This window comes from Helicoverpa zea, chromosome 13 (genome assembly GCF_022581195.2).
Source record: "Helicoverpa zea isolate HzStark_Cry1AcR chromosome 13, ilHelZeax1.1, whole genome shotgun sequence".
In the NCBI taxonomy this organism is placed as follows: domain Eukaryota; kingdom Metazoa; phylum Arthropoda; class Insecta; order Lepidoptera; family Noctuidae; genus Helicoverpa; species Helicoverpa zea.
Genome location: NC_061464.1, coordinates 11,737,104 through 11,764,621, shown reverse-complemented (window position 1 = coordinate 11,764,621; position 27,518 = coordinate 11,737,104). Strand labels below are relative to the sequence as shown.

The following is a 27,518-nucleotide window of genomic DNA, read 5'->3' as shown; positions in this document are numbered from 1 at the left end:
GTTAAATGCGCGAGTCGCTGAACCCGCACGTTTTTAACATACATGTAACCTGCGCATGTGCCTCAACATGCGCAAGCTTGCACCGTGTAGACGCACCCCTTGTTTCGAGTGTAACAAAGTGTGAATGTTCAGTCCGTCTGACGCTGATTGCGGGTCTGGCGGAGCTGTGGGAGATGCCGCGCTCGCAGTGGGTGCTGCGCTGGCCGGGGCAGGTGGTCATCGCCGGCTCGCAGACCGCCTGGACCGCCGGCGTCGAGAACGCCATCGACGAGTACCGCATGGAGTTCTTCTTCGACGAGAACCTGAAGATGGTGAGGAATATTTGTAACACACAGTGATTTGATCATCACAATAAAAAAAATTTTTTTTTTAATTTCCGCATACCTTTATTTATTTACATAGATATTTACTTTCACTTTTTCGTTCACATCTAACCGACAAAACGTTATGCATTATGCTGATATTCAGCGGCTGACAGACAGGAAGTTTGGTTAAAACTCAGCCTAAAACTCATGTAAACACCTTGACACCAGCTATGAATGATTACATGAGCAGTATGACCTCCCCCCTCTAGCTGGACTCGCTGCGCGCGCTGGTGAAGGGCGAGCTGACGTACTTCCAGCGCGAGGTGCTGTGCGCGCTGATCGTGGTGGAGGTGCACGCGCGCGACGTCACGCGCACGCTCGTCGACGAGAACGTGCGCAACCTCGCCGACTTCCAGTGGATCTGTCAGCTCAGGTCACCAGCTTTTCCAAGCTTTTTTTACTGAGACTAAGGCGTCCAAAGAAATAGAAAGAAAGAAAATAAGTTTTTCATCCCACCATCTCGGAAAGAGTAGTTTTCCCCTTTGATATCTGAGCGCAAAAGCCGTTTTTATCCTCTATAGCGGCAAAGTGATTTGAATTTAGAACATCGTGTGCAATACTCCATTTGTGACAATCTTGATAAGACTTTTCAAACAAATACATATTAAACAAATAAAATACTACTCAAAATAATTATTCAATTAATTAAGTAATTTTTATTATCGTTTTTACATAGATTTTTAACCTCGTTTCATTTTTAAATAGAGTTTTCAAATAAATGAACTTTAATAGGTTCTTCTTTTTAATTTGATACTCATATGTGCGCGCCATTTTGTTTTTTTTTTTCATTTAGTAATTTCCTCGATGAAGTGGGATGAAATTATTATTTTTTATTGTTTTGAGGTCGATTTTAATGTGAACAGGGACGTTACGCATCGGATCAATACTGGATGGATGAAGTGGCGACAGGTAACTAGCGTTATTTGTGACCCGCGGATGCCCCTCAAACTGAAGGGCAAAATTTACAAATCCGTCATTAGACCTGTCGTCCTGTATGGATCGGAGTGTTGGGCATTGAAAAAGAGGGACGAGAAGAGAGTGCATGTAACAGAAATGAGAATGCTGAGATGGATGTGTGGTGTTACAAGAATGGATAAAGTGAGGAATGATTACATTAGAGGAAGTCTGAAAGTAGCGCCAGTTACAGAAAAGATGAGAAGTAGAAAATTGTCGTGGTATGGACATGTAATGAGGAGGGATGATACGCATGCAACAAAGTGTGTGCTAAGTATGAATGTAGATGGATGGAGAGGAAGAGGAAGACCTAAGAAAAGATGGATGGATTGCCTGAAAGATGATATGAATAGGAAGGGAGTGGGTGTCAGTATGACGAGTGACAGGGGAAAATGGAAGAAAATGACATATTGCGCCGACCCCAAGTAATATTTGGGAACAGATGGCGCTCGCCGTCCGTAAACATTGAGCTCCCGTTTTAAAATTTGTAAAAAATATTTAAATTAAGTATATCTTCACCAGTTATTAGTCATAGTGTTAAAAACAGTGTAATACGTACCTGAAAGTGTTATCTCGACAATATATTCACAGTGAAACCGACAAAAGTGCATTTATCTGTTGACACTATTTATAGTGTAAAAATAGATTCTGTGCGAGATAATATAAAGAAAACCACGGCAAACACCTTTCCAGACATTAAAACCAATTGTTCGTAGTGTGGCAATATGAGATTACCGAAATATTAATTAAAAAAACAGAAAGTGACACTTAGTGGAAAAAAAACGGTAAAATTTTAAATTACCTACAACCGTTTTTTATCAAACATTCTGTGAAGAAGAACCTACTAGTCTTTAATTTCACTCAACTACGTAACTAACTCCGTGGCGCCTACGACTCGCAGCGCGACCGACGATCGTGTGTCCTGAGATCGATTCCTGCTTTAAGATTCACTTTTTGTATTAAATTAAATTCTAAAAATGAATTTCCTTGAAAACATTACTTTCCGTCGAACGCAAAACGTATCTAACTCCAATGCCGAGGGGTTGAACGAAACACTAGATGATTCACTTCCTGATATTTCCGGCGAAAATAATGTTGAAGAAATATTAAAACTAAGAGAACGAGTGAAGGAACTCGAATTGGAACTGAACAGTGCCCATAAAGAAATCGAGTATCTCGCTTTGGAAAATAAAAAACTTAAGAAACATAACGAAGAATTACTGCTAGACAAACATGATCCATCCGATATCGTTACTTGCAGCCCGGTATCCGCAAAGAAGAAAGATAAAAGGAAGGATACGAGGCAAACTACGGTTACTTCACAACTCCCTGATAGAACTAATTCTGAGCGCGTTATTGTTGAGGCCAAGCGTAAAATTGAAACCGAGAATCCACAGCAGGTAAATTGCATTACTACGCTAAAAAAACTAATAAAGCGGAAGCTACTTATAATTAGTAGTGGAAATTATGTTGGTGCACTAGAAAATATAGAATCTACATTCAGCGAGCACTTCGAGTTTTGTCATTTGGTGACACCAGGTATTGGACTAAGTGAAATGCTGTCTAATATTACTGAAAAAGCAACTAACCTTACCATTAACGACTATTGCTTATTAATGATAGGAGAGAGAGACTTTCAAAGCGCTGGAAACTATATTGATTTAATTAGAAAAATAAGAGAATCACTCAAGCAAATTACCCACACAAATATAATTGTTTGCTGTCCCACTTATGTACGAGGCGCTATAATACATAATTGCAGAGTAGAAATGTTTAATAATTTACTGGACTTAGATATACAGAATAATCATTATGCGTACTTTTTTGATACTAATCGTGACCTCACCTTAGATATGTTTTCCTATAGAACAGGAAAAGTAAACAAACTGGGCACAAAGTGCATTTTCGAGAGCATTTTTAATCGTTTAATAATTGATATAAGAAACTATCCTATTGAAAATTCTTTCTGTGACACGCCTGAAAATAACGATTTTTTTCGTTTATAATCATATAAATATTTTGCATCAGAACATTGCTGGCCTACTAAATAAGTCCGACTTGCTCACTGTCCATCTTCAAGAATTATCACAGAAGAAAAAAGAAATAGATGTAATTTGTATCACAGAACACTTTGTAATGACTGGACATGAGAAACTATTGAATATAACAAACTACAAGTTAGCTGCAATTTATACAAGACAATCTCAGAAACGTGGAGGAGCATGTATTTTAGTCAAGAACTGTGTTGAATATAAACTGCTTTCTGATATATCTCGTCATTCTGTAGCCAATGTCGTAGAGTGCTGTGGTATAGAATTGACAAACCACAATTTAATAATTATTTGTATTTACAGGCCCCCAAAGATATGTAATCTAAGTTTGTTTTATGAGAAGTTCGAGACTATTGTAAAAACTGTATGTATGAAATCTAACAAGAAAATAGTAATATGTGGGGATTTTAATATAGACACCTTGAAAAGAAATAGTATGACTCTAGACTTTGAAACCTTTCTTTTAGGCTATAATCTTAAATTGGAATTACGGCAGCCCACCAGGATATGCAGCAACTCTTGTATAGATAATTTTGCTCGTAGTTATAAATTAAATTGTAAATCAGAAATATTAGACTTAGCAATGTCTGACCACACAGCACAGCTTTTACATGTCAAAGTGATGAAAACATGTAGAATAAAATATTGGCGGATAAAAAAGCGTGATCTTAGTAGTGAAAATGTAGCTAAATTTCAAAATTACCTTAAATGTATTTCTTTTTCTGACATGTATAAAACTGAAGATGCAAACGAGGCATTCGATTGTTTCTTTGAGCATTTCCAACTTTTGTACGATCTCTGTTTCCCTTACAAATTAATAACTGTCAACGCAACAAAAAATATTAAATGGATTTCTCATGGCATCAGATTGTGCAGCAGGAAACAAAGGCACCTGCTATGGAAATATAGACGAGAACCTTCAAGCTTTAATAAAATACATTTCAAAAATTACTCCCAAAGACTTCGTAAAATCATTAAACTAACGCAAAAAGCTCAAAATAACTATTTTATTAATACCTCAAATAATAAGTCAAAAGCGTCTTGGCAGGTTATAAATAAAAATAGGCCCATAACAGAATCTATTTCTCAAATACGAGTTGATAATACTATAATTACTAATCCAGTACAGATCGCAAATGCCTTTAATAATCATTTTATTGATCAGACAAAGAATCTCTTAACTTCAAAACCAAACACAAGTAATATCATAAATAATCCTCACTCGATGTTCATGCATCCTGTTGTACCGCAAGATGTTATAAGAGCGATACAGTCTTTAAAAAATAAAGCTAGTACTGGCTACGATGGTATATCAACCAAGGTCATAAAATCCGTATCGAGTGACATTGCTTTACAATTAAGTCACATACTCAATTTGTGTATCAGCTCTGGAGTATTTCCAAAAAACCTTAAAACAGTTATAGTCAAACCACTCTTTAAAAAAAATGCTAAAGACGATATGGCAAATTATAGGCCAATCGCTTTAATAACAATTTTTTCTAAAATAATAGAAAAAATTCTTTATGACGCGATAAATAATTTCCTATCGAAATATGATATTCTTAGTGCACAACAAAAGGGATTCAGAAAAGGCAAGGGCATAAATGCGGCTGTTTATGATCTATTAAATTTAATTATGAGAAATGTTGACAATAAGGTTCCAGTTTGTGCAATTCTAACTGATATGACAAGAGCTTTCGACTGTGTCGACCACGAAACACTGCTTAGGAAGCTAAGCATTATAGGCATCAGAGGAAATATGCTTAACCTTTTAAAGTCGTATCTAAGCAATCGAAAACAGTTTACCGAAATTTCTAAAATATGTGTCAAAACAAAACGAGAGAAAAAATATTTATCTGAACATAGATTTGTTAGGTATGGCGTGCCACAGGGCAGTGTATTAGGCCCTTTACTATTTTTAATTTATATTAATGACTTGCCGCATCATATAAATCACCCTATGGTTTTATTCGCTGACGATAGCACTGCCTTGATTAAATGCACTGACCCTAAAGATTATGAACATGACATAAATAATACCTTATCTAACATTATAAAATGGCTCGACCAAAATAATTTGATGATTAATATACCTAAGACTAATGTTATGCATTTTTACCAGCGAGTACCTCCGCAATCTTTAGATTTAAATTACAATGGACAAAAAGTAGACCAAGTACAAGTTGCAAAATTCTTAGGTATTATGATAGATAGCCAACTTACCTGGAAGCCACAGGCAGAAGAGATATGCAAAAGATTAAGTACAGCGGCTTATGTGCTTTTCAGTCTATCAAAAAAAGTCAATATGGCTACCAGACTTGTTGCTTATCATGGTTTGGTGGCATCAATACTCAGATTCGGAATTATATTCTGGGGAAATTGTAGTCTGAGAGAACAGGTATTCAAAGCCCAAAAAAGATGCATAAGAGCTATGTGTAACATTAAAGTAACAGACAGCTGTGTGCCTGCATTTAAGTCCCTAAACTTACTAACACTTCCATCACTGTACATTCTCGAAATAGCTGTCTTTGTAAAATCAAATATGCATCTTTTTACTAAATTGTCAAAAAATAGGAAAAGACCACTAAGAAAGCAATATACCAACAACTTGTGTGTAAATGAGCATAAGACAGCTTTATATAAGAAAAGTGTTCTAGGTATGTGCCCGGTTATATTCAACAAAATACCAGATAGCATTAAAAATGAGCCCATGTCAATCTTTAAAAAAAAATTAACATCCTATTTATTAAAGAAATGTTATTATTCCATCTCTGAATTTATAAGTGATAAAATAGACATTGTATAGCATCCAATTTTAATATTGTTATTAACCTATTGTAATTAATTAAAGTTCCTAATTTTGCATGCCTAAGTTAAGGTAGAATGTACAAGGATCGCCAATTGCATTTTTGTAACATCTGTATTTATATTGTACCTACATTCCGTTGCAAATAAACTATTATTCTATTCTATTCTATTCTATTCTATTCTACAGGGCAGGAGAAAGAAGAAGAGGTCGATTTTAAACCTCATTATATTTTTAAACTGAATTTTTGCATAAATTAATTTTAATAGGTACATCTTTTTAATTTTCCATGTGTGACGTACGTGCCATTCTCTTTTTTTGAGTTTAGAAATTTCCTCGATGAGGTGGGATAAAAAGTTACGTGGTGCACTTGAGTGCAAAGATTTTTCACCTTGTGCTCTTTTGATTCCCTCGCTATCGCTCAGAATTCTAATTATTGAAACAATGAAATGAAATTTTAGGATCCTTTGATTGCTTGGTCATCAAAATTGAGCCCGCGGTTAAAAAGCAACTTTGCACTCTTATATAACAAATAACTATTATTGCCTACTAGCTTTCGGCAAATCAATTTTCAGCCAAATCGGTCAAGCCGTTTTCATGTTATTTCGTGACAACGGAAAGCGGGTTTCATTTTTTTTATATAAAGATATAAAGACGCATATACATAGTAAAAACACAATGAAAAAAAAATAAGGGGAAAAAGATGCGTCTTAACGTGCAATACGGCCCTCGCTCAGCATAATGCTGCGACCCGAAACGAGATAGACTCCCAGCGCTGGTTTTCAGTGGTTTCAAACAAAAAGTACACATCAGCTTTATATCAGTACCTACAGCATTAAGAATTGCGAGTACAGTTTTTAGTCACTTCTAACCTACTTAACTTGAGCTAGAATATGGCCCCTCACCTACATCATGGCATCCCCGCTCATCCTTCCTTCATTGTCACAGATACTATCAAAACGTGAAGCCGATGTGGCCTCTAGAAGCTGACGAGACGCCGGACATCTTCCAAGATGAAGTGCACCTGGATACCAGCCGGTATTACCGGCAGTTCAGTCAGAACACCTGTGATGTTAGAGCTCTTAACTCCATCTTCACCTATCAGAACGAGTATCTTGGTAATAGGTATGTTTGTGTTTGTTACGTAGTTTTACTGTAGATATAAATAGGCGCGAGATTGTGAAAGAAACTGGCACCACTAAGGCCCAAGTTGAACAAGAACGAACAACTGTTTTCTATGAATTTTTACTTGATTTTTTAAAGTACATAAATAGTAAATAATTTTAATCTAAATTTGTTCAAGGGCATTTTAATTGTGATCTCTGACCTTTGTGTATAGAAGGAAATCTTTGGAACCTATGGTCGGATTTCCAAAATTCTTTCACTGATAGATAGCTACAATGTTTGTGAGTGACATAGGCTATATTCTATCCTGGTACGGGCAGTAGTTCCCATGGGACGCGAGTGAAACCGCGGTAAAACGGCTAGTGTTTAAAGAATGAGAGAGCTTAAGATTAGATAAGGGATGATTTATATTAGGCCGGGCCGAGTCTGGGGCGTGCAGTGTACGTGGCTCGAACGGGCCCCGGACGTGAAACGTTATAAACATTTTGTATGACGAGCGTCGTTCGTGGCCCGGACGGGCCACGGCCGGGCTTTCACTTCATACAAAATGTATGTAACGTTTTACGTCCGTGCCCCGTTCGAGCCACGTACACTGCACGCCCCAGACTCGGCCCGGCCTAATATAAATCATCCCTAACTTATTATTGTATTGTTATGCATGTAAAATTTGCACACTTATGTATTAAGCAAAACATGTATGTTCGTCAATTATATTTTAAGTTACAATCTTGTATACCATGTTTAATGCAAATAAATGATATTGTTATTGTAATGAGTATGTGGTGGTACGCAGCGGGCGGCTGGTGATCACGCCGCTGACGGACCGCTGCTACCTGACGCTGATGTGCGCCATGCACCTGAAGTTCGGCGGCGCGCCCGCCGGGCCCGCCGGCACCGGCAAGACGGAGACCACCAAGGTACAAACAGCTATATACTCACTATTGTTTCAAAGGTATATATCATACATAGAGGAAACATCACGAGGAAATCTGGACAATATAGTCTGAAATCACCAACCCGCATTGAACAAGTGTGGTCATTAACGCTCAATCCTTCTCCGTGTGAGAGGAGGACGCAGCCCAGCAGTGGGACGATAAAAAGGCTCATCATCCTCCGAGCCTTTTTTCCCAACTATGTTTTGCTCGGCTTCCAGTATAACCGGATGCAGCTAAGTACCAGTGTGCCACAAGGAGCGACTGCCTATCTGACCTCCTCAACCCAGTTACCCGGACAACCCCTTGGTTAGACTGGTGTCAGGCTTACTGGCTTCTGACTACCCGTAACGACTGCCGAGGATGTTCAATGACAGCCGGGACCTACAGTTTAACGTGCCTTCCGAAACACAGTCATTCGTGCCCAAGATTTTGGCAAGAACTACATTTTCTAATAGCTACTTAAGGCAAGCTGAAAAGAGACGTACTGGTATTCTGTAAGGCGCTTCGTATGCTCAGTTACACTAAACTTCGATGCCCAAGCAATTAAACTTATGTGTAAAACTAAGAATACAGATGTTAATTTGTCCTAAAATAAATAAAATGTGACAGCAATTAATTTTCCAAAACGTTACTGAATTGACAATCTGACCACGTTTTTCCTTAATGTACAGGATTTAGCAAAAGCCTTGGCTGTCCAGTGCGTCGTGTTCAACTGTTCCGACCAGCTCGATTTCATGGCTATGGGCAAGTTCTTCAAAGGGTTGGCCGCGTGAGTATAAAACCAAGACGCCAATAAACCTTTGCAAATGAGTTTTTATACTTATCATCATCCTCCTGCCCTTATTCTCATTTTTATTTGTGGTCGGCGCAGTATTTTTTTTCTATCTCTGCAGACAGAAAAGTTCTATGATATTGGACATTAGAGCACCCATTATGTCACCTACTTCAACTAGATTTAAGATCAAAAATGTAAAATTGGTGTACCTTATAAAGTACATATATATCTATCTATTTTGCAGTCTGAGTAGTATCTAATCACATTAAATCCTATCACATATACTTTATGATATTCTATGGCGAATTGTAAAAAAAAACGAATTTCGTTATTCTATAATTAGCCTATTAAGTAGCATTCGAATGGTTTTTACAAACTTCTCCGCATAACTCTGGGTTTGTCTTTACCTTAGCCTATTTTAATAAATTAAATAAATCACTACGACTACAAACAAAGTCCTATATTACTTTTAAACTTAAAAATCTCAGACAAAAATCTGTGCAATAATTTACCATTTTGGTTTGTAGATCGGGCGCATGGGCATGTTTCGACGAGTTCAATCGCATCGATATTGAAGTGCTGTCCGTCGTCGCTCAACAGGTAACACATACTGATTTGATTCTTATGGGCCTTATAATAAAGTCTAAAATAAAACATCCTCTTGTCCTCAACCAAATTTTATTTGGATATTTCACAAGTCATTCGATCTATACATATCGTGTTCTACGTTAGAGTGTATATCTTTCGGAAATTATAAGCCGGCTTTATCGTGCAAATAGCATTAACTATAAGATAGCTGACACTTTATCGGTAACTAGCTTCTGTCAGCGGTTTCACCCGCATCCCGTAGGAACCACGGCACGAACCCGGATAAAAAGTAGTCTATAGCCTTCCTCGATAAATGGGCTATCTAACACTGAAAGAATTTTTCAAATCGGTCCAGTAGTTCTTGAGATTAGCGCGTTCAAACAAACAAACTCTTCAGCTTTATAATATTAGTATAGATAGTGAAGCCGGGTCTAAAGTTGGTAATGAGGTATTAAAATGTAGTAACTAATGAACAGGTGGTGACGATACAAAAGGCTCAGATAGCGCGCTTGGACCGGTTCATGTTCGAAGGCGTGGACTTGCCGCTGAAGGCTTCTTGCTCAGTGTTCATCACCATGAACCCTGGGTACGCAGGTAAACATACGAATATTAAATATTTTTTCAGCATTTCGAGAATCTTTAAACTCATTTCTTTTAAATTGAAGACTAAGATCACAAACCGTAAAAGTAGTACAAGATTGAAGTATTTCACTAGCCTCTGCGTCCTGGATGGTGACAAAAACTCCTATGTCCTTCTCCTGGCTCTAAACTACCTCCCTGCCAATTTTCAGCTTAATCGGTTCAGCCGTTCTTGAGTTATAAGTGGAGTAATTAACACGACTTTCTTTTATATATATAGTTGTAAAGATGGATGTATAGATTTTCAGCTTTATCCATAAGTTATAAGATTCAATGTGGACTGGGGGAATTTTACTGCTACTTAAGCTTCAGAACAACCTGAATTTATTTTTAAATCCTGAAACCACAAAATACCGTATTTTTTTTTCTCCCAGGTCGTACCGAGTTGCCGGATAACTTGAAGGCACTGTTCCGTCCTATCGCGATGATGGTGCCGGACTACGCGCTCATCGCTGAGATCTCGCTCTTCTCGTTCGGCTTCTCGGAGGCCAAGATCCTAGCCGGCAAGATCACCACCACCTTCAGGCTTAGTTCCGAACAGTTGTCTACTCAGGTCTGTAGCTTAGTAAATACTTTTTTTGCTTACATTCACTTAAAACTTTTTCTTCAATTGTGTTGGGGTCAGCTTCTAGTCTTAATAGTATTCAACCGAGTACCAGTGTTTTTCACGGAGGAATTGCCTATCTGACCTCCACGCCCTAGTTAACCGGGGCACCCCGATACGCCTTGATAGGACTATTTGTCAGACTTTTTGCCTTATGACTAACCGTAACGACTGCTAAAGATGTTCAAATGAAAGTCGGTGCCACCAGTTTATCGTTCATTCGTGCAAACACGGATAGACTCGTCATGACAAGATGATCACCATACACGGGCCGACCGCGACAAGCGTTGCTTAGGGTGCATCTACACGGTGTAAGTAGCTCGCGCATGTTGACGCACATGCGCTGATTACATGCATGTTAGAAACGTGCGGGTGCAGCGACTCGCGCATGTACCACAGCAACATGCCCACCCGCGTGCTCTCGTCACGCGGCGCGTGTTAACTTGCTGCAGCTACTTGCACCGTGTAGACGCACCCTTAACGATTTGATGGATCTATGAGTGCGAATTTGACTTGACTACGAGCTCTTTGCAGATATATACAATCAGAAACTTTTGCTTTTATCGACTATATAAAAATAAGTCGGGTTTTCCTTCCTGACGCTATAACTCCAGAACGCACGAACCGATTTCCACGGTTTTGACAAGACCTTTGTCTCGGGCTCCGTGAGGTTTATAGCAAAGAAACCTCAGGAAAAATTTCAACAGACAAAATGTTACATAAAACGAAGCCATCTGGTGGCGAAACGGAGTTCGCCGGGTTTGCTAGTAATAATGTATATATTACAGGACCACTACGACTTCGGCATGCGAGCCGTGAAGACGGTGATCACGGTGGCTGGCAACCTCATCCGACAGATGCCCGACGGCGACGAGCGGCAGATCGTGCTGCGGGCGCTTAAAGACGTCAACGTGCCCAAGTTTCTAGCTAACGATCTCGTGCTGTTTAACGGTCAGTTAACAAACAAAGAAAGGAAAATCACTTATTGCATGAGCAAGGTGGTACTTGCGCAAAAATACGTAATTTTCGCACACTCTGTTACAGACACATCTTCTTCTTCTTCTTTTTTCTCCTGCCCTGTTCCCAATCTTACTTGGGGTCGGCGCAATATGTCATCCTCTTCCATTTGTCCCTGTCACTCGTCATACTGACACTCACTCCCTTCCTACTCATGTCATCTTTCAGGCAATCCATCCATCTTTTCTTAGGTCTTCCTCTTCCTCTCCATCCATCTACATTCATACTTATAAGCTTAGTAGATGTTCCCCCGTGGTTACAAACATATCAATAAAAAAAGGCTCTAGACTTTAGTACATCAAATTTAATTTAAATGGTAGTTTAGGTTAGGTAGTTATCGTGTGAAAGCGCTATAGACGAATATGGGTTCTCTCAATTAAAGATGGTAGGTAATAATAAAAATTGCCGGTAATAATAGCATAACTATAGTTCGGCCATTCAGAGAATGCGTTCCTGACACATCGCGATTGAACTGACGACGTAACTTTGCAATGGCGTTGCAGTTACGATAAAAATATTTTTGCTGGTTGTTTACCGTTTTAACAATTGAGGAGCATTAAAACAACATTATTATATCAATAATCAATGAATGTTATAATTTTGTGCCAAACTGAGTGTCAAATAACTTGGTAAACAATATTTTTCTAAATCTATACTGCGCTATTACAAGGTTATGTCAGCGGTTTATATTTTGTAGTGCTGTGCTAAAAATAACAGGCAAGTATCGTAATCTGTTCTTATACAGTTATAATATAAAATAATACGTTTTGATTTTCTTTTTAAGAATTGGAAAATAATGGACTATAAGACTTAATTATAACTTTTATGAAATATAAAAATAAAACTATGACCAAACCGCATTTTTATACTTAGATTAAAAATGGTAACCCCAAATGGCGTTATGGGCCGCCATTTTGTGACGCTAAAACAGTCGTCCGTTGTCGTTTCGTGCGCATAGACCACGTTTTTCAAGTGTTTTCGATCTGTTTTTATTTGATTACCCGGCTTTTGTTAGACCGAGATATCAGGATTGATTCTGTTATTGATAATAATATAATTATACATGTAGGCGAAGATGATGATGAAGACACCACCTCCTCAAGCAAATCGGAGTCTGATTAATATTCTGTTCGCACATTCAATTCAATGTACTTGTAACAAAGAATAAATAAAACAATTTTATTATATGAATATTACCTTTTTTTGGTTTCCACTTAAATAACTAAAATATAAAACAAATGATTCCGCCAATTTAAAACGAAAATAATCTTAAAATAATGCGGCGGTTCATTTTGAAGGAACGGTAACGAACTCAGTGTTATGTTGTGCCCATCACTAGTCGTGACTAACTGATAGGTGTCAGGAACGCATTCTCTGAACGGCCGAAGTATACATGGCAATACTTCACGCATGTGTTAATTATATGTAATAAGCGTTATATGAATAGAAAAATTCAACCCATTTCTTCGTGCAGAATATGTAAAGCTGCAATAATTGTTTCCAGGTATAATATCGGACCTGTTTCCGCGCGTGGAGGTGCCGGTAGTGGACTACGGTATCATGGAGCAGTCTATACGCAACATGCTCACTAAGAAAGGATACGATGATCTTTACTGTGAGTTACAACTAATTTTATCTAGCGACCCACCCCGGCTTCGCACTGGTACTCGATGTTCTTGTACATATAAACCTTCATCTTTAATCACTCTATCTATTAAAAAAACCGCATCTAAATCCGTTGCGTAGTTTTAAAGATTTAAGCGTAGGTACATAGGGATATAGGAACAGAGAGCGACTTTGTTTTATAAGTGATTCGTAAAAATAAAGCTAAAGAGCTTTTTTTCACGCGCTAATTAATGTCAGAAACTGCGGGTCCATTTTGTACATTTTTAGATTGACAACAAATTTTTAAAGGAAAGCTAAAGCTTTTGTAGGTTTTGGCAAGACGCGAGTTAACTGCGAGTGAAGTAAAAACGTTATGAATAAAGAAAATCTTAATTATTCAATGTATTTTATTCCTCTCTTTATCTGCATTATCTATTCAGCAGATTTAAAAATGGATAGATATTTCATCCTTTAAATTTTAAAATACATAATTTCAAAAATATTTCTATATGTTGGCAGCGTTTATCTTCAAAGTGATACAACTGTATGAGACGACGGTAGTGCGACATGGTCTCATGTTGGTGGGGCCGGCCGGCGCCGGGAAAACTAAGGTAAATTAATTTACTTACATAGTTATTATTATATTCTCACAATTACTGGACAAAACTCAATTCGATAGGCTCTGATTAAACTAGGATTTTATAGGTTAATTTTCATATAAAAGGGGATTTTATTTACGATACCAAAAAAGCGTACTTCTTAGCCGAAAAAAATACACTAAAAATAAACATACATCACTCATAAATTATTTGCTAACGAAAAAGTCTCATATTTTCAAACTAACGACAAACACAATTCATTTTATAGTAAGGTGCACAGTTCATACCTTTTGGTGTAACCTATTATAAATAAACAGTTTCATGTTTTAGTTGCTACCATCATAACATCTATTTTACACTTAGACCCCCTAAATAAATCCTTTTTTTCCACCAGTGTTACGAGACCCTACGCGATGCTCTAACCGCCATCAAAGGCAAGCTGGCTCCGGACGGGTTCCCATTCACGCCGGTACATACGTTTGTGGTCAACCCCAAGTCTATCACCATGGGACAGCTTTACGGGGAGTTTGATCTGCTTACACATGAATGGTGAGAAATTAGATCATGTTTTTTATGTGGTTGAAGAGATGAAGGTGTCCATTGTCGTAGGTAAGCCTTGCGGTGACCTCATAAAATCATTGTCATCATCTTCCGAGCCTTTTCCCAACTATGCTGGGGTCGGCTTCCAATCTAACCGGATGCGGCTGAGTACCAGTGTTTTACAAGAAGCGACTGCCTATCTGACCTCCTCAACCCAGTTACCTGGACAACCCGATACCCCTTGGCTAGACTGGTGTCAGACTTACTGGCTTCTGACCCCATAAAATGGGGGTGATATAGAAGGAACCGCCATCAAAGGCAAGCTGGCCCCCGACGGGTTCCCATTCACGCCTGTCCATACGTTTGTGGTCAACCCCAAGTCTATCACCATGGGACAACTTTACGGGGAGTTTGATCTGCTTACACATGAATGGTGAGAAATTAGATAATATTTTTTGGTTTTGGATTGAAATGAGAGGAACAGTGTGTCCATTTTCATGGACAAGACTTATGTATATGAAGTTAACGAGTCCCACTAAATCTTTCTAAAAATATCGAAATACTTATACCTTAAACCAGCTAAAGGACATTTTTGAGGAATGAGGTGATTATGATAACCTAAAGTTTTTCAATCCTTAAAAAATAACAAATATATCACTCACACATTTCTCTCACTAGACTTTTTTACCGACACTTCTTATATTATTTTTTTGGTTACTATACTTCTAAAAGATTCAATACCACGCCTAAACTACATTTAAAAATATACTCTAATACCAAAGCTACAAGACACAATTTCCTTCAGGACGGACGGTATACTCTCGAGCCTGGTCCGCGCCGGCATCGCGGTGGAAGACATGGACCGGCGGTGGTACGTGTTCGACGGACCAGTAGACGCTGTGTGGATCGAGAATATGAATACTGTAAGATAATAATTAATTAACTAATTTGACGGTGATTAAAGGTAACTAACTATACGTAAAACATTTGCTATGAAAGCACGATTTATTTATATCTGACGAGCTAATGACCACTCTTCATCTAAATAGAAAATAACCGTTCTTCAGAGACCATCTATTGAAGTCTCCATACCAAATTACGTCTCTATTGATTACAGTATTGCTGTAAAAGCGTAGCAAATACCATGCCTTTATAATATTAATAAGGATGTCGCAATAATCCGGCACTAATGAGGCAAATACACGCCTAATTTGTCATCTTCACAACTTCTTATCGCCGTTAAAAACCAAATTACTGAATATTACACCGCATAATCATCTGCCTAGCCGTTTCCCTATATCACCTTTAAACCCCCCAGGTGCTAGATGACAACAAGAAGCTATGCCTATCCAGCGGCGAGATCATGAAACTGACAGACCGTCAGCGCATGATCTTCGAAGTAGCAGACTTGACGGTGGCCTCTCCAGCCACCGTGTCCAGATGCGGGATGGTGTACCTGGATGCTCAGGTGGTCGGCCTGCCGCCGCTTATTAATGCCTGGATCAAGAGTAATTTGCCAGCAGTAAGTTTTAATTAATTTCTTGCTATATTATTCGCTTGTTGAAGAATCTGTCTCTTGCTATGACGTGGTGTACCCCCCTAGTGGGGCCCAGCAATGCCAAGAGTTGCCGGGGCTGCGAAATTGTTCGAAAGAGTTACCGCGGCCCTGGTACATAAAAAGCCTGCGAAGAAACACGATAGATTTTTAATCAGTAAAAGTCTGACACTCCCTCACGCTGCTAACCCACAGCGGAGTCATGATTTCTCATCAATGAAAAAAAAAAGGTTTCTCGACTCCCAAGTAGGAGGAGCTGCCACACTCTTTAATGCTTCGATGAACAGCAATTTATCACTGGTAAAAAGTTTTTGAAGCTTTTTAGGTATATTATTTAGCCGTTTGAACGCCTGTGATTTTCCCCAACACAAGGATTACATATTAATTACTTAATGGGGTCGTCTCATTTATAAAAATATTCTGACTGTTTAGAGACAAATAAACATTTTTTTTTAACACGCTTATATTAGCTTCACTTGTAACTAACTATACAACGTTATTTATTGTTTATGCGAAACCTGATACACCTAGTATTTTTATGTAAAGAATCTATGTACGAAATTTCAAAACCGTATCATGAAAAATCACAAAGTTATAAGCTTGTTAAGTTACGGGACTGTCCGTAAAAATACATAACCACCACAAAACGCACACATGCCGCTAGCACTGTGCGCTCGCGCCCGCTATGAACTCGCCGTGACCGCCGTTGTGCGAGAATAAATACCTATTTGTGGTGTCCAACATTCAAAGTTTTTTAGATAATTTTGGGAAAAAATATAACATGGTGTAAAAACTATTGGAATCGATTCAGTTACTGATTCTGAACAAACTATATTCAGGTTTCGCACTAACAAAAAATAACGTTGTATATGTAAGAAAATCTTGGAATCTAATTTTTTTCATATTCATATCCCTAGATAGCAGACCCGATCCGCAAGTCCCTCGTACCCCTGATCTCCACATACCTGTACCCTGCACTGGAGCTCTTACGCTCCAAGCTGACGGAGATAGTTGGCTCCATCGACTCTTCCCTCGTCATCAAGTTCTTGGAGCTGCTGGACTACCGGCTCCGGCCTCTGACGGGGAAGGATGACAGGCCCCCCCCAGCGGCTAACTTTTTGGCTTTGATGCGTTAGTATACGGTGTAATTTTATCCGATTGAATATACTTTTTTAAGGTTTGGAAGTCGTTATGGGTCACCAGAGACAAGTAATTCTAGTCAAAGTCAAATCGTTTATTAAAGTAGGCTAATTAGTCCCCAGGCCGGCGAACAATTTTTTTTTGATACCTATACATTTAAGACTTTGTGAGTGCCTTCCTAACGATGAGTCCGACAAACTTTTCGAATGCGCAAATTTTGGTGCCGCTACGTTTTTTAATGCTTGACTCCTGGAATTGTCGATATGACGTCACTATGACTCTTCGTACATACCTGTTTCATTTTTTGAGATTCGTTTAATAAAGTTAACTAGAAAATGGTGGTCAACTTGTCCGATAAAGATCGTGCTGCGTTTGGAGTGTCCACCATCCTGAAAATGTCGATATGACGTCACTATGACTCTTCGTTCATACCTGTTTCATTTTTTGAGATTTGTTTAATAAAGTTAACTAGAAAATTGTGGTCAACTTGTCCGATAAAGATCATGCTGTGTTTAGAGTGTCCACCATCCGAAAAATGTCGATATGACGTCACTGTGTCTCCCCATACATACATGTCGGACAAGAATAACAATGATAGTTAACATTATTCTAAATGCAAATATGGACTTGTCCGACAAAGTGAAAGGGGGGCGTTTTGGGGGTGCTGTCATTTTGTATTTTTTGACTTGAAAAAGTGCTAGAATCTAGCCTATTTTCAATAAACGATTTTGACTTTGACTTTGAAATACATTGAGTTAAATAGTCAGTTCGACAAGAAAATGAGAAAAAAATATTACAATTGGAAGAAGTTTATTCTTTTTGTCAATTTCTGACTTAAATATTCACGTGCATTATTTAAGTATATTAAATTGGCATACTACTTACCAATTTTAATTACTATTTTAGAAAAAGTAGCCTGACTAAGACGTATTGTTGATAGTTTATTTTATGTTAAGGAATAATATCCCACATCTATTAATGGACTATATATCAATCAAAAGGTCTTTTTAAGCGCAACATTTTGTCTCAACATACCACTTGTCAATTCTTAGTATTTTAGAAGATATAGCCCAAATAAGGCGTATTATCGATAGGTTTTACTATGTTAGGGAATAATCTCCCACCTCTAGGTATGAACCATATGTCAATCGAAAGATCTTTTTAAGCGCTATATTCCGTCTTAACATACCACTTACCGATTCTTAGTATTTTGGAAGACATAACTGACCTAAGGCATATTATTGATACGTTACATTGTGTTAAGGAATAACATCTCACTTGAAGTTATGAGCCATATTTCAATCAAAAGATCTTTTTAAGCGCAAGGTTGTATTAGCATAACTCCGACAAATTGTTAGTACTTTAAAAGCTAGAGCTTTTCTAAGATTATATTATCGGTAGGTTCTGTCAAGCTAATCCATTACTTCTTTAGTAACAAATTATATATTATTTGAAAAACCTTTCCAAATGAAACATTTCGTGAAACATACTTCCGACAAATTGTTAGTAGTTTAGAAGCTAGAGCTTATTTAAAATTATAATTATTGATAGATGTTTTCAATTAAATAAATCCCATCTCTAGTAATGAGTTATACATAATTCAAAAGACGTTTTTAAATGCAACATTTCATATTAAAAAAACTTCGGCGAATTGTTAGTACTTCAGAAGCTAGAGCTTATATAAGACTAGCTTTTGCCCGCAACTTCGTTTGCGTAGAATAGTGACTTCCGGCAGATTTTTGGTTTGACCAATAGATGGCACTATTTATGTCCGGAATAAATTGTATTTATTATTTTTATATTTTTTTGTAATAAAAACTATCTTATGTCCTTTCTCAAGTTTCAAACTATATCTGTACCAAATTTCACACAAATCGATTCAGTAGTTTAGGCGTGAAGAAAAGACAGACAGACAGACAGACAGAGTTACTTTCTCATTTATAATATTAGTTAGGATTATTTTATCGATAGGTGTTTACGAGTTAATAAATCCCTCCTGTAGTAATGATACATATATCATTCGAAACGACTTTCTAAATGCAACATTTACTATTAACATACTTCACACCAATTGTCAGTATTTTATACGAAATCTTAAAATATATCTATATTTTCCGGACGGTGGACACTCCATGTGCAGCATGATCTTTGTCGGACAAGCTTACCACAATTTTCTAGTTACTGGCCCTTCAGAGAACGTACAGCTAGAAAATCCAATAAAGATTTTATCTGCTTATTGGTGACGCTACTACATGTCATGCAAGTTAGTACGTTTTTGCACCGTAATTAAACAAATCTCAAAAAATGAAACTTGTATGTACGAAGAGTCGTAGTGACGTCATACCGACATTTTCAGGATGGTGGACACTCCAAACGCAGCACGATCTTTATCGGACAAGTTGACCACCATTTTCTAGTTAACTTTATTAAACGAATCTCAAAAAATGAAACAGGTATGTACGAAGAGCCATAGTGACGTCATATCGACAATTCCAGGAGTCAAGCATTAAAAAACGCAGCGGCACCAAAATTTGCGCATTCGAAAAGTTTGTCGGACTCATCGTAAGGAAGGCACTCACAAAGTCTTAAATGTATATGTATCAAAAAAAAATTTGTTCGCCGGCCTGGGGACTAAATTAGTTTAGCAATGTTTATCGTCAATATAGCAAAAATGACAGCACCCCAAAACGCCCCCCTTTTACTGATAGGATAGGTAGGTGTCGGGTTACACGGATAACTTGAGCTTTAGTTACTCAAGTAGTCAGCTGTATCCGGTTAGACGGGAAACCGACCCCAGCAGAAGCCAGACAGATGAAAGAAATTTTAAAACCCCCAGCTTCCTTTCTTACGCAAAGAGTATAACGTCAAAACGAGTTAAGTGTTAAAATCTTAAACTTGTCAAACATCTAATTTTTTTTATTTTTTATGAAAATATTGTTGCTTCAATAAATAAATATTGTTTTCCTTCCTCCCCAGCTCGGTTAGCTCCTCTGTGGGTGGTTTGGGCGGTCATTTGGTCAGTGGGCGCGACGTGCGACCACAACGGTCGCGCGATATTCTCCGACTTTATCCGCGAGACGACCACCGAGGCCGGTCTGAAACCGCTGTTCCCCGCTGAGGGGAGGGTCTATGATTACACGTGAGTAATCACTAAAATACTGTCTAACCCCCGCATTCAAAGACATTTATGGTCTTACTACAAAAACTTAAACATGTGTCAAACAGTTGTCTAAAAAAAGTGTGGCTGCAAAATGGACCTTATTTCAACGTCATAATCTGTCATTTTTTTAGACAAGTGTTAAAGTTTTTGTGGTACGACGGTTTATGATTACGTAATGTTAGATGAGTTGAGAAATTAAATGTCTCTGAGTGCGGGGGTAAGTCAATATTAATATTACAAAGCTGAAGGCTTAATTTGTTTGCTTGCTTGAACACGCTAATCCCAGAAACCAGTCTATTTTAAAAATGATTTCAATGTCAGCTCTTTTAACGAGGAAGGTTAGGCTTATTTACTTTTTACTCGTGTACGCATGGTTCATACCTAGGGTCCGTTCAGACAGACCGGCTCGGAGAGGAGAGCAAATTCTTAACACGTTGAAAATTGAGTGCTTTGTATTTGTAGTAAGGTTTATTTTTGCATGCGCACTGCTTTTGTCATTAAGAATGCTCGAATGCGCTCGGTGTGAAATAATAAGAGGAGCCGACCGGCTCCGATCGCGTACTTTTTCTTGACGTTTCTTTAATGCTCGCGCACCCGATCGGCTCCGGTCTGTGTGAAAAGAAAAATGCCCGCCGATGCTCTCCGACCTGGGGCCCGATTCTCCTAATTTTACTTAAGCGTCATACGATTCACGTTCGACTCGATTCGACTGATATCCAATCCCGACTCGATTACGATTGAAGCGTATGTGGCATTCCGCTATTTTTTCTTTGAAATAAACGTTTTTATCCTTTTCTGTCATTCAATAATGAATAATTTTGTCTGCAAATGATTAACGATTGCAAAATGATTGTACAGCAAACTACCGTATAGACCAAAATCACCAAAATAGCAGACCAATCGCCCACCAATCAAATGTCAATCGAATACGATTGGTCTTTTATTAGTAGCAGAATGCCCGATATGGTTAAAACTGCTATTATGATCATATTGCGATTCGATTTCTATTCGATTTTGACATTATTAACTTAGGAGAATCGGGCCCCCGGTCTGTTTGAACGTACCCCTACAGGACGTGAGTGTAACGCGGGGATTAAGAAAATATTGTAGATATACAGGGTTACTGGTAACTCGACGTATTCCTTGCAGGACATCATAGTAGGGTTAAAATGCAACAAATTAAGCCACTAAATGTTCTACCGAAATTCAGTAGTTTTTGAGTTAGTAAGGGTTTTACATTTTTTGTGAAAAATCCCAGATTAAATTATTTGAAGCCAATTTGAAAATTATTCACGGGGCGACTGTACTGAAATTGAAGTTATTATCATAGTTGACACCGTAGCGGATCGTTTTTAATAACTAAAAGTTCAAAATGACTAAAACTTTGGTGAAGATCACTAATCAAACATTTTTTTTTTGTAATTTTTGGCTATTACTTCATACAAAATGTTGTCTTGGCACAAAAAAAATACACTACACCAGGTGTACAAATTATTAGAAAAATATCCTTGTCTTATCAGCTATCCAAAATAGTATGAAAGTTAATACAAAGTCTTGGATTGCATTATGAAAATCGTTGTTGCTTTAGTACAAGAAGGTGTTTATTCGGAAAATCAAATTAAACAATTTCGTGAACATTATCATTATTTTTAATCAATATGAGTTTGTGGTCTTTAATAACATTATTTCACACGTCTTGTTCGAAGTGCTGTCCTCGGTTTCGAATACATGCTCTTATTCGCTTCCTCACTTCGGTTTTTGTGATTCTTGATGTGATTGTGGTTCTCATCTGATTCGCCGCATCTGTTATTCTGTCCCTTAGTTCTTCAATTGAATTTACGGGGGTGACATAAACTAGGTCTTTCATATGACCCCAGACGTAAAAGTCTAGCGGCGTCAGATCAGGGCTTCGTGCAGGCCACGGAATCGGCCCACCGCGCCCAATCCATCGGTTTGGATAGTTTTCATCCAGCAATTGTCGAATTGTGATGCGGAAGTGGGCTGGACATCCATCATGTTGGTATATCATGTTTGCCCTTCTTTCTTCGGGTACATCCGTGAGCAGTGCTGCTAAATGATTTCTTAGGAAATCTTCATAAAGTTCCCCATTTAATGTTCGGGGTAAAATATGTGGGCCTATTAACTTATCGTCGACAATACCCATCCAAACATTAAGCGAGAACTTACGCTGCGATGCGGTTGGTTTCAGTTTCTTAGGGTTTCCTTCTCCCTTCGGTGCCCAGTAATGTAAATTGTGGTAATTTGTGATACCATCACGGTCAAAACATGACTCATCGGTCCACAGAATGTTTTTCAAAAAGTTTTCGCTTTCGGCATCGGCATTAAGCATGAAACGACAAAATTCAAGCCGTCTCTGCGGATCTCCCTCTTCTAATGACTGCACGGGTTGGTAGTGGTATGGATGTCGGCCTGACAAGTGAACTACAGACCAGACTTTCCACTGTGACATACCAAGCTCACGCGCTACCATGTTTGTAGATATGTTGGGGTTGTCAATAAAACGCTGAAGAATCAGCTCCTCGTCCTCAGCCGTGTATCTCCGAGAACGACCAGTGTCAATTTGCCTGCTTCTTTGAACACTGCCAGTTTCAGATAATCGCCGATAAGTCGATCCGAAGACACTAACGTGGGGGAGTCGGCGGTTTGGAAAGCGCAGTTGATAGGATCTTCGTGCCTCAGCAGCGTTACCGTCACAAAGTCCGTAACAGTACAATATGTCAGCGTATTCTTGATTAGAATATGCAGCCATAGTCAGCACTTATGAACGCACAGAACAACACAAGAGCAAGATATGGAGCAACAGTCAAGGATATAGCCAGATTACAAAACACGAACTTGCGCGACGTAGAGTTGTAACTAACTAACGCTGACGACCAGATTTTGTGTAGTCGCACCCTGTCTCGTACCGAGGGAACAATAGTGACCAATCCTAAAGCTTGCCGAGTGTTTGGAATTCAAACGCAGGTAAAAACTACGAATAATAGGAATTTAAAACAATAGGTTGACCGTCTCGCAATTTTAGCTGCTCCCCATAAACCTTCTATCTTTCCCTGTCACACACGCAAAAGTATTGACCATCATACCTTTTTGGATAGCTGATAAGACAAGGATATTTTTCTAATAATTTGTACACCTGGTGTAGTGTATTTTTTTGTGCTAAGACAACATTTTGTATGAAGTAATAGCAAAAATTACAAAAAAAAAAATGTTTGATTAGTGATCTTCACCAAAGTTTTAGTCATTTTGAACTTTTAGTTATTAAAAACGATCCGCTACGGTGTCAACTATGATAATAACTTCAATTTCAGTACAGTCGCCCCGTGAATAATTTTCAAATTGGCTTCAAATAATTTAATCTGGGATTTTTCACAAAAAATGTAAAACCCTTACTAACTCAAAAACTACTGAATTTCGGTAGAACATTTAGTGGCTTAATTTGTTGCATTTTAACCCTACTATGATGTCCTGCAAGGAATACGTCGAGTTACCAGTAACCCTGTATAACTAAAATTGCCAGTGTAAGTAACTGTTAAACAAAGTTTAAGCCTAAAGCTCTTTTTCACGACCTTCCGAAAACTTAGAAAAACTGTATTTATTCGTGTATACACTAGACTGCATGACGGCGGGTTCACTGACCCGACGGAGGACGGCGAGCCGGCGGCGCCGTACTGGTACAGCTGGATGGCCAAGCTCGGCAAGTACGTCGTCGACCCCGACTGGCAGTATGCTGGTCAGTATATTATACCTACTTATTTATTTATGTGTCTGATTTACACGAGTTCAAAAGTCAATCACATTAATCAGAGTAGGTGCATTTCTTGCAAAGGAAACTTCAAAATAAAGAAAATATAAAAAAAATGGTTGTTTGTAAAGTAGGTTTACGATCGAGATGTTTACGTGATAACGTCTTATTGGTGATATAAGTTTTTGGGAAGTAAGGAATTAATGAAGATAACAATTTTTTTAAATTTTAAATTACATCTATCGTTTTATTCACACTTTTGATGATAAATTTCGGGTGTAAAAATCTCCATTCGTTTGTATGCCGCTAGAGTGAGAGAGACGGAAGATCGGTCCACTCACTCGAACGCTATGCCAGCCTCCGCTCGTGAGGATTCCGCGTGACAAGTTTCACGGAATGACTGGCAGCGCTCGAGATGAGACGGGAGATCGGTCCGTCTCTCTCTCGTTATACCTGCGATCGCGCTCGTGAGGTTTTGGTGTGACACAAGTTTCTGAACATGTCACCCGACTAAAACGATTTTAAAGACGTTATCACGTCAAAAAAAAAAACATATAAAAATGAAGAGGGACATTTGTATTGAGAAACTACCTGGGAGAAAGGTTTTATTTTAACTGGATTCGTCAAAAACCGTCATATATTTTGATATTTGTGTTGCCATCTCTACCACTACATTGTAATATTATAGTTTCACAATAACAAACTTTGCACGTATTACCCAGACATCGAAGTCCCCACAATGGACAACGTGCGCAGCGCCGCAATCCTGGGCTACAAGATAGTGAACTACAACCACGTGATCTGCGTGGGCCCCACCGGCACCGGCAAGACGGTCACCATCACCGCCAAGCTGTCCCGCGGCCTGCACAGGAAGTTCATCTGCGAGTTCCTCGTCTTCTCTGCTAGGACCTCGGCTAACCAGACCCAGGTCAGTCACCAAAAACCCAGGTCATCCAGGTCAGACACAGGATTTTCAAGTCAGTAGATATAAATCTAATGATCGGGGCTAGTCTGGACTGGAGAAGTCGTGGTGGCCTAGTGGATAAAGAGCCAACCTCTCAAGTATGAGGGTGTGGGCTCGATTCTAGGTCAGGCAAGTACCAATGCAACTTTTCTAAGTTTGTATGTAATTTCGAAGTATATCAACAACGATTAATCGGAATAAAAAAGGTGCAAGCCTCAAAAAAGAGAACAGACAATTTGACGCGGCGGAATTACATAAATATCAAGACACCTTTTTCTCACACGGTCGGTTAGCCCCATGGTAAATTATTAACTTGTGTCATGGGTGTTAACACAACTGATAAACTACATATACCTATACATAGTTATAAAACATATAACACCCAGACCACGGCCAACAAGCATGCTCATCACACAAATGTCGACCGAACCGGGAATCGAACCTGGGATCTTAGCTTCGGCAGTCTGGCATGGTAACCATTGCGCTATCGAGGTCGTCGAATAATATAATGATATTGTCGACTTCAGGACGTAATAGACAGCAAGCTAGAGCGTCGGCGTCGCGGCGTGTTCGGGCCGCCGCCCACCAAGCGCCAGGTGTTCTTCATAGACGACCTCAACATGCCCGCGCTTGAGGTCTTCGGGGCCCAGCCGCCTATCGAGCTCTTGAGGCAGTTCATGGATTTCGGAGGTAAGCTTGTCAAGAATGGACACTGGTTTCTAGAGTATTGTGTATTTATTTATTTTGCAGAGAGAAGGAAATAAAAGAAAGAAAATATGTACTTCTATATGTTCTCCTACTCCGGTATGACACACATACAAAACAAAATTATAGTAAAAACTGTAAATAAACAACTACAACATGAAAGCATAAAGCTGGTAGAAAGAGAACACAAAGGGGCACTTGAAGTTATAAAAACATATATAGGTAGTTGTCTTAAATAGAATTTCTCCCAATTCCTTATCCCATCCTAAAACCACCTTTTCCATGAAACATTTTATATGCATCGGCCTAAAAGTCAACATATCATCATCCACTAGACACCGATTTCTAGGCCGATGCACCTAACTCATCCTCCTCTGGGCCTTTTTCCCAAACTATGTTGGGGTCGGCTTCCAGTCTAACCGGATTCAGCTGAGTACCAGTGCTTTACAAGAAGCGACTGCCTATCTGACCTCCTTAACCCAGTTACCTGGGCAACCCGGTACTCCTAGGTCAGACTGGTGTCAGACTTACAGGCTTCTGACTACCCGTAACGACTGCCAAGGATGTTCAATGACAGCCGGGACCTACAGTTTAACGTGCCATCCGAAACTCAGTCATTGGTGTCTAAGATATAATTAGAAAGTATATACAAACTTAGAAAAGTTGCATTGGTACTTGCCTGATCTGGAATCGAACCTGCGCCCTCATACTCAAGAGGTTGATTTTATTGCCCACTAGGCCACCACGACTTTTGCCGATGCACCTACCTATAGTTTCTTTTTGCTTTTTAGTGTTTTTTAAATAATAAAGATACCGTGATAATATGCAGGTTGGTACGACCGCTCCAACATCGGCGAGTTCAAGATGCTAGTAGACGTGGGTATAGTGGCCGCCATGGGCCCGCCGGGCGGCGGCCGCAACCCTGTCACCATGCGCCTCATGCGACACTTCCACTACGTCTCCTTCACTGAGATGGAGTACTCCAGCAAGGTATGCTCAGGAACCTTAACTTCTGACAGGGGAACTGCAAGGGGAAGAACATTGATGAATTAGAATTAGAGTAACAGTCTGATATATTCTTCTATTGTCTAAGACCCAAGTTCACCGACAGCATAAAAGTTATTTTTTTAAAACGACTGGTTACTATGAATTTTTACGAGGTTTCCTCCCTCTAGCTCTTTTTAATACTGTTGTTGAGGGCAAAATGCAAGTAACTTTATTATTAAACTGACCTGCTGATGGATTGAAACATTCCTATTTGATTTAATAATAGACTACTAATATATATAATTCGACGTTGCAAAGTTGTTTTTATACTTATAGCGTTTAACTAATACTCTCAGTAGTATCTAAATAAACTATATTTCAGTACGGCATCTTCTCTACGATCCTCAACTCTTGGACCCGCAACATCGACCCGAAGGTCCCGCCAGTCCGCGAGGCTCCCTTCCTCAAGGCTTCCATAGAGATCTTCAGCGCTCTGGTGGAGGAACTGCTCCCGACCCCCACCAAGTCTCACTACACCTTCAACTTGAGGGATTTGAGCAAGGTCTTCCAAGGAGTACTCATGATGGATGCTAAGACTGTCACTGTAAGACTCACTTTCAATACGTTTGCGTAGTATATGT

At 38.9% G+C, this 27,518-nt stretch overlaps 1 protein-coding gene across 1 annotated transcript in view; it reads left to right on the top strand.

Annotated features, from left to right (window-relative positions):
- LOC124636077 (dynein axonemal heavy chain 1-like) overlaps positions 1-27,518 on the top strand; it is a 94,384-nt gene that overhangs the window by 30,296 nt on the left and 36,570 nt on the right. The window contains exons 29-49 of the mRNA XM_047172028.1: positions 133-311; positions 575-738; positions 7,125-7,301; positions 8,095-8,218; positions 8,908-9,005; positions 9,539-9,611; positions 10,076-10,193; positions 10,613-10,791; positions 11,631-11,793; positions 13,364-13,474; positions 13,984-14,075; positions 14,458-14,612; positions 15,409-15,526; positions 15,922-16,125; positions 17,076-17,289; positions 20,275-20,437; positions 24,091-24,209; positions 24,944-25,149; positions 25,713-25,875; positions 26,720-26,880; positions 27,260-27,481. Of these exons, the coding sequence (XP_047027984.1) occupies positions 133-311; positions 575-738; positions 7,125-7,301; positions 8,095-8,218; positions 8,908-9,005; positions 9,539-9,611; positions 10,076-10,193; positions 10,613-10,791; positions 11,631-11,793; positions 13,364-13,474; positions 13,984-14,075; positions 14,458-14,612; positions 15,409-15,526; positions 15,922-16,125; positions 17,076-17,289; positions 20,275-20,437; positions 24,091-24,209; positions 24,944-25,149; positions 25,713-25,875; positions 26,720-26,880; positions 27,260-27,481 (3,203 nt within the window). The remainder of the gene's footprint in view (positions 1-132; positions 312-574; positions 739-7,124; positions 7,302-8,094; positions 8,219-8,907; positions 9,006-9,538; positions 9,612-10,075; positions 10,194-10,612; positions 10,792-11,630; positions 11,794-13,363; positions 13,475-13,983; positions 14,076-14,457; positions 14,613-15,408; positions 15,527-15,921; positions 16,126-17,075; positions 17,290-20,274; positions 20,438-24,090; positions 24,210-24,943; positions 25,150-25,712; positions 25,876-26,719; positions 26,881-27,259; positions 27,482-27,518) is intronic.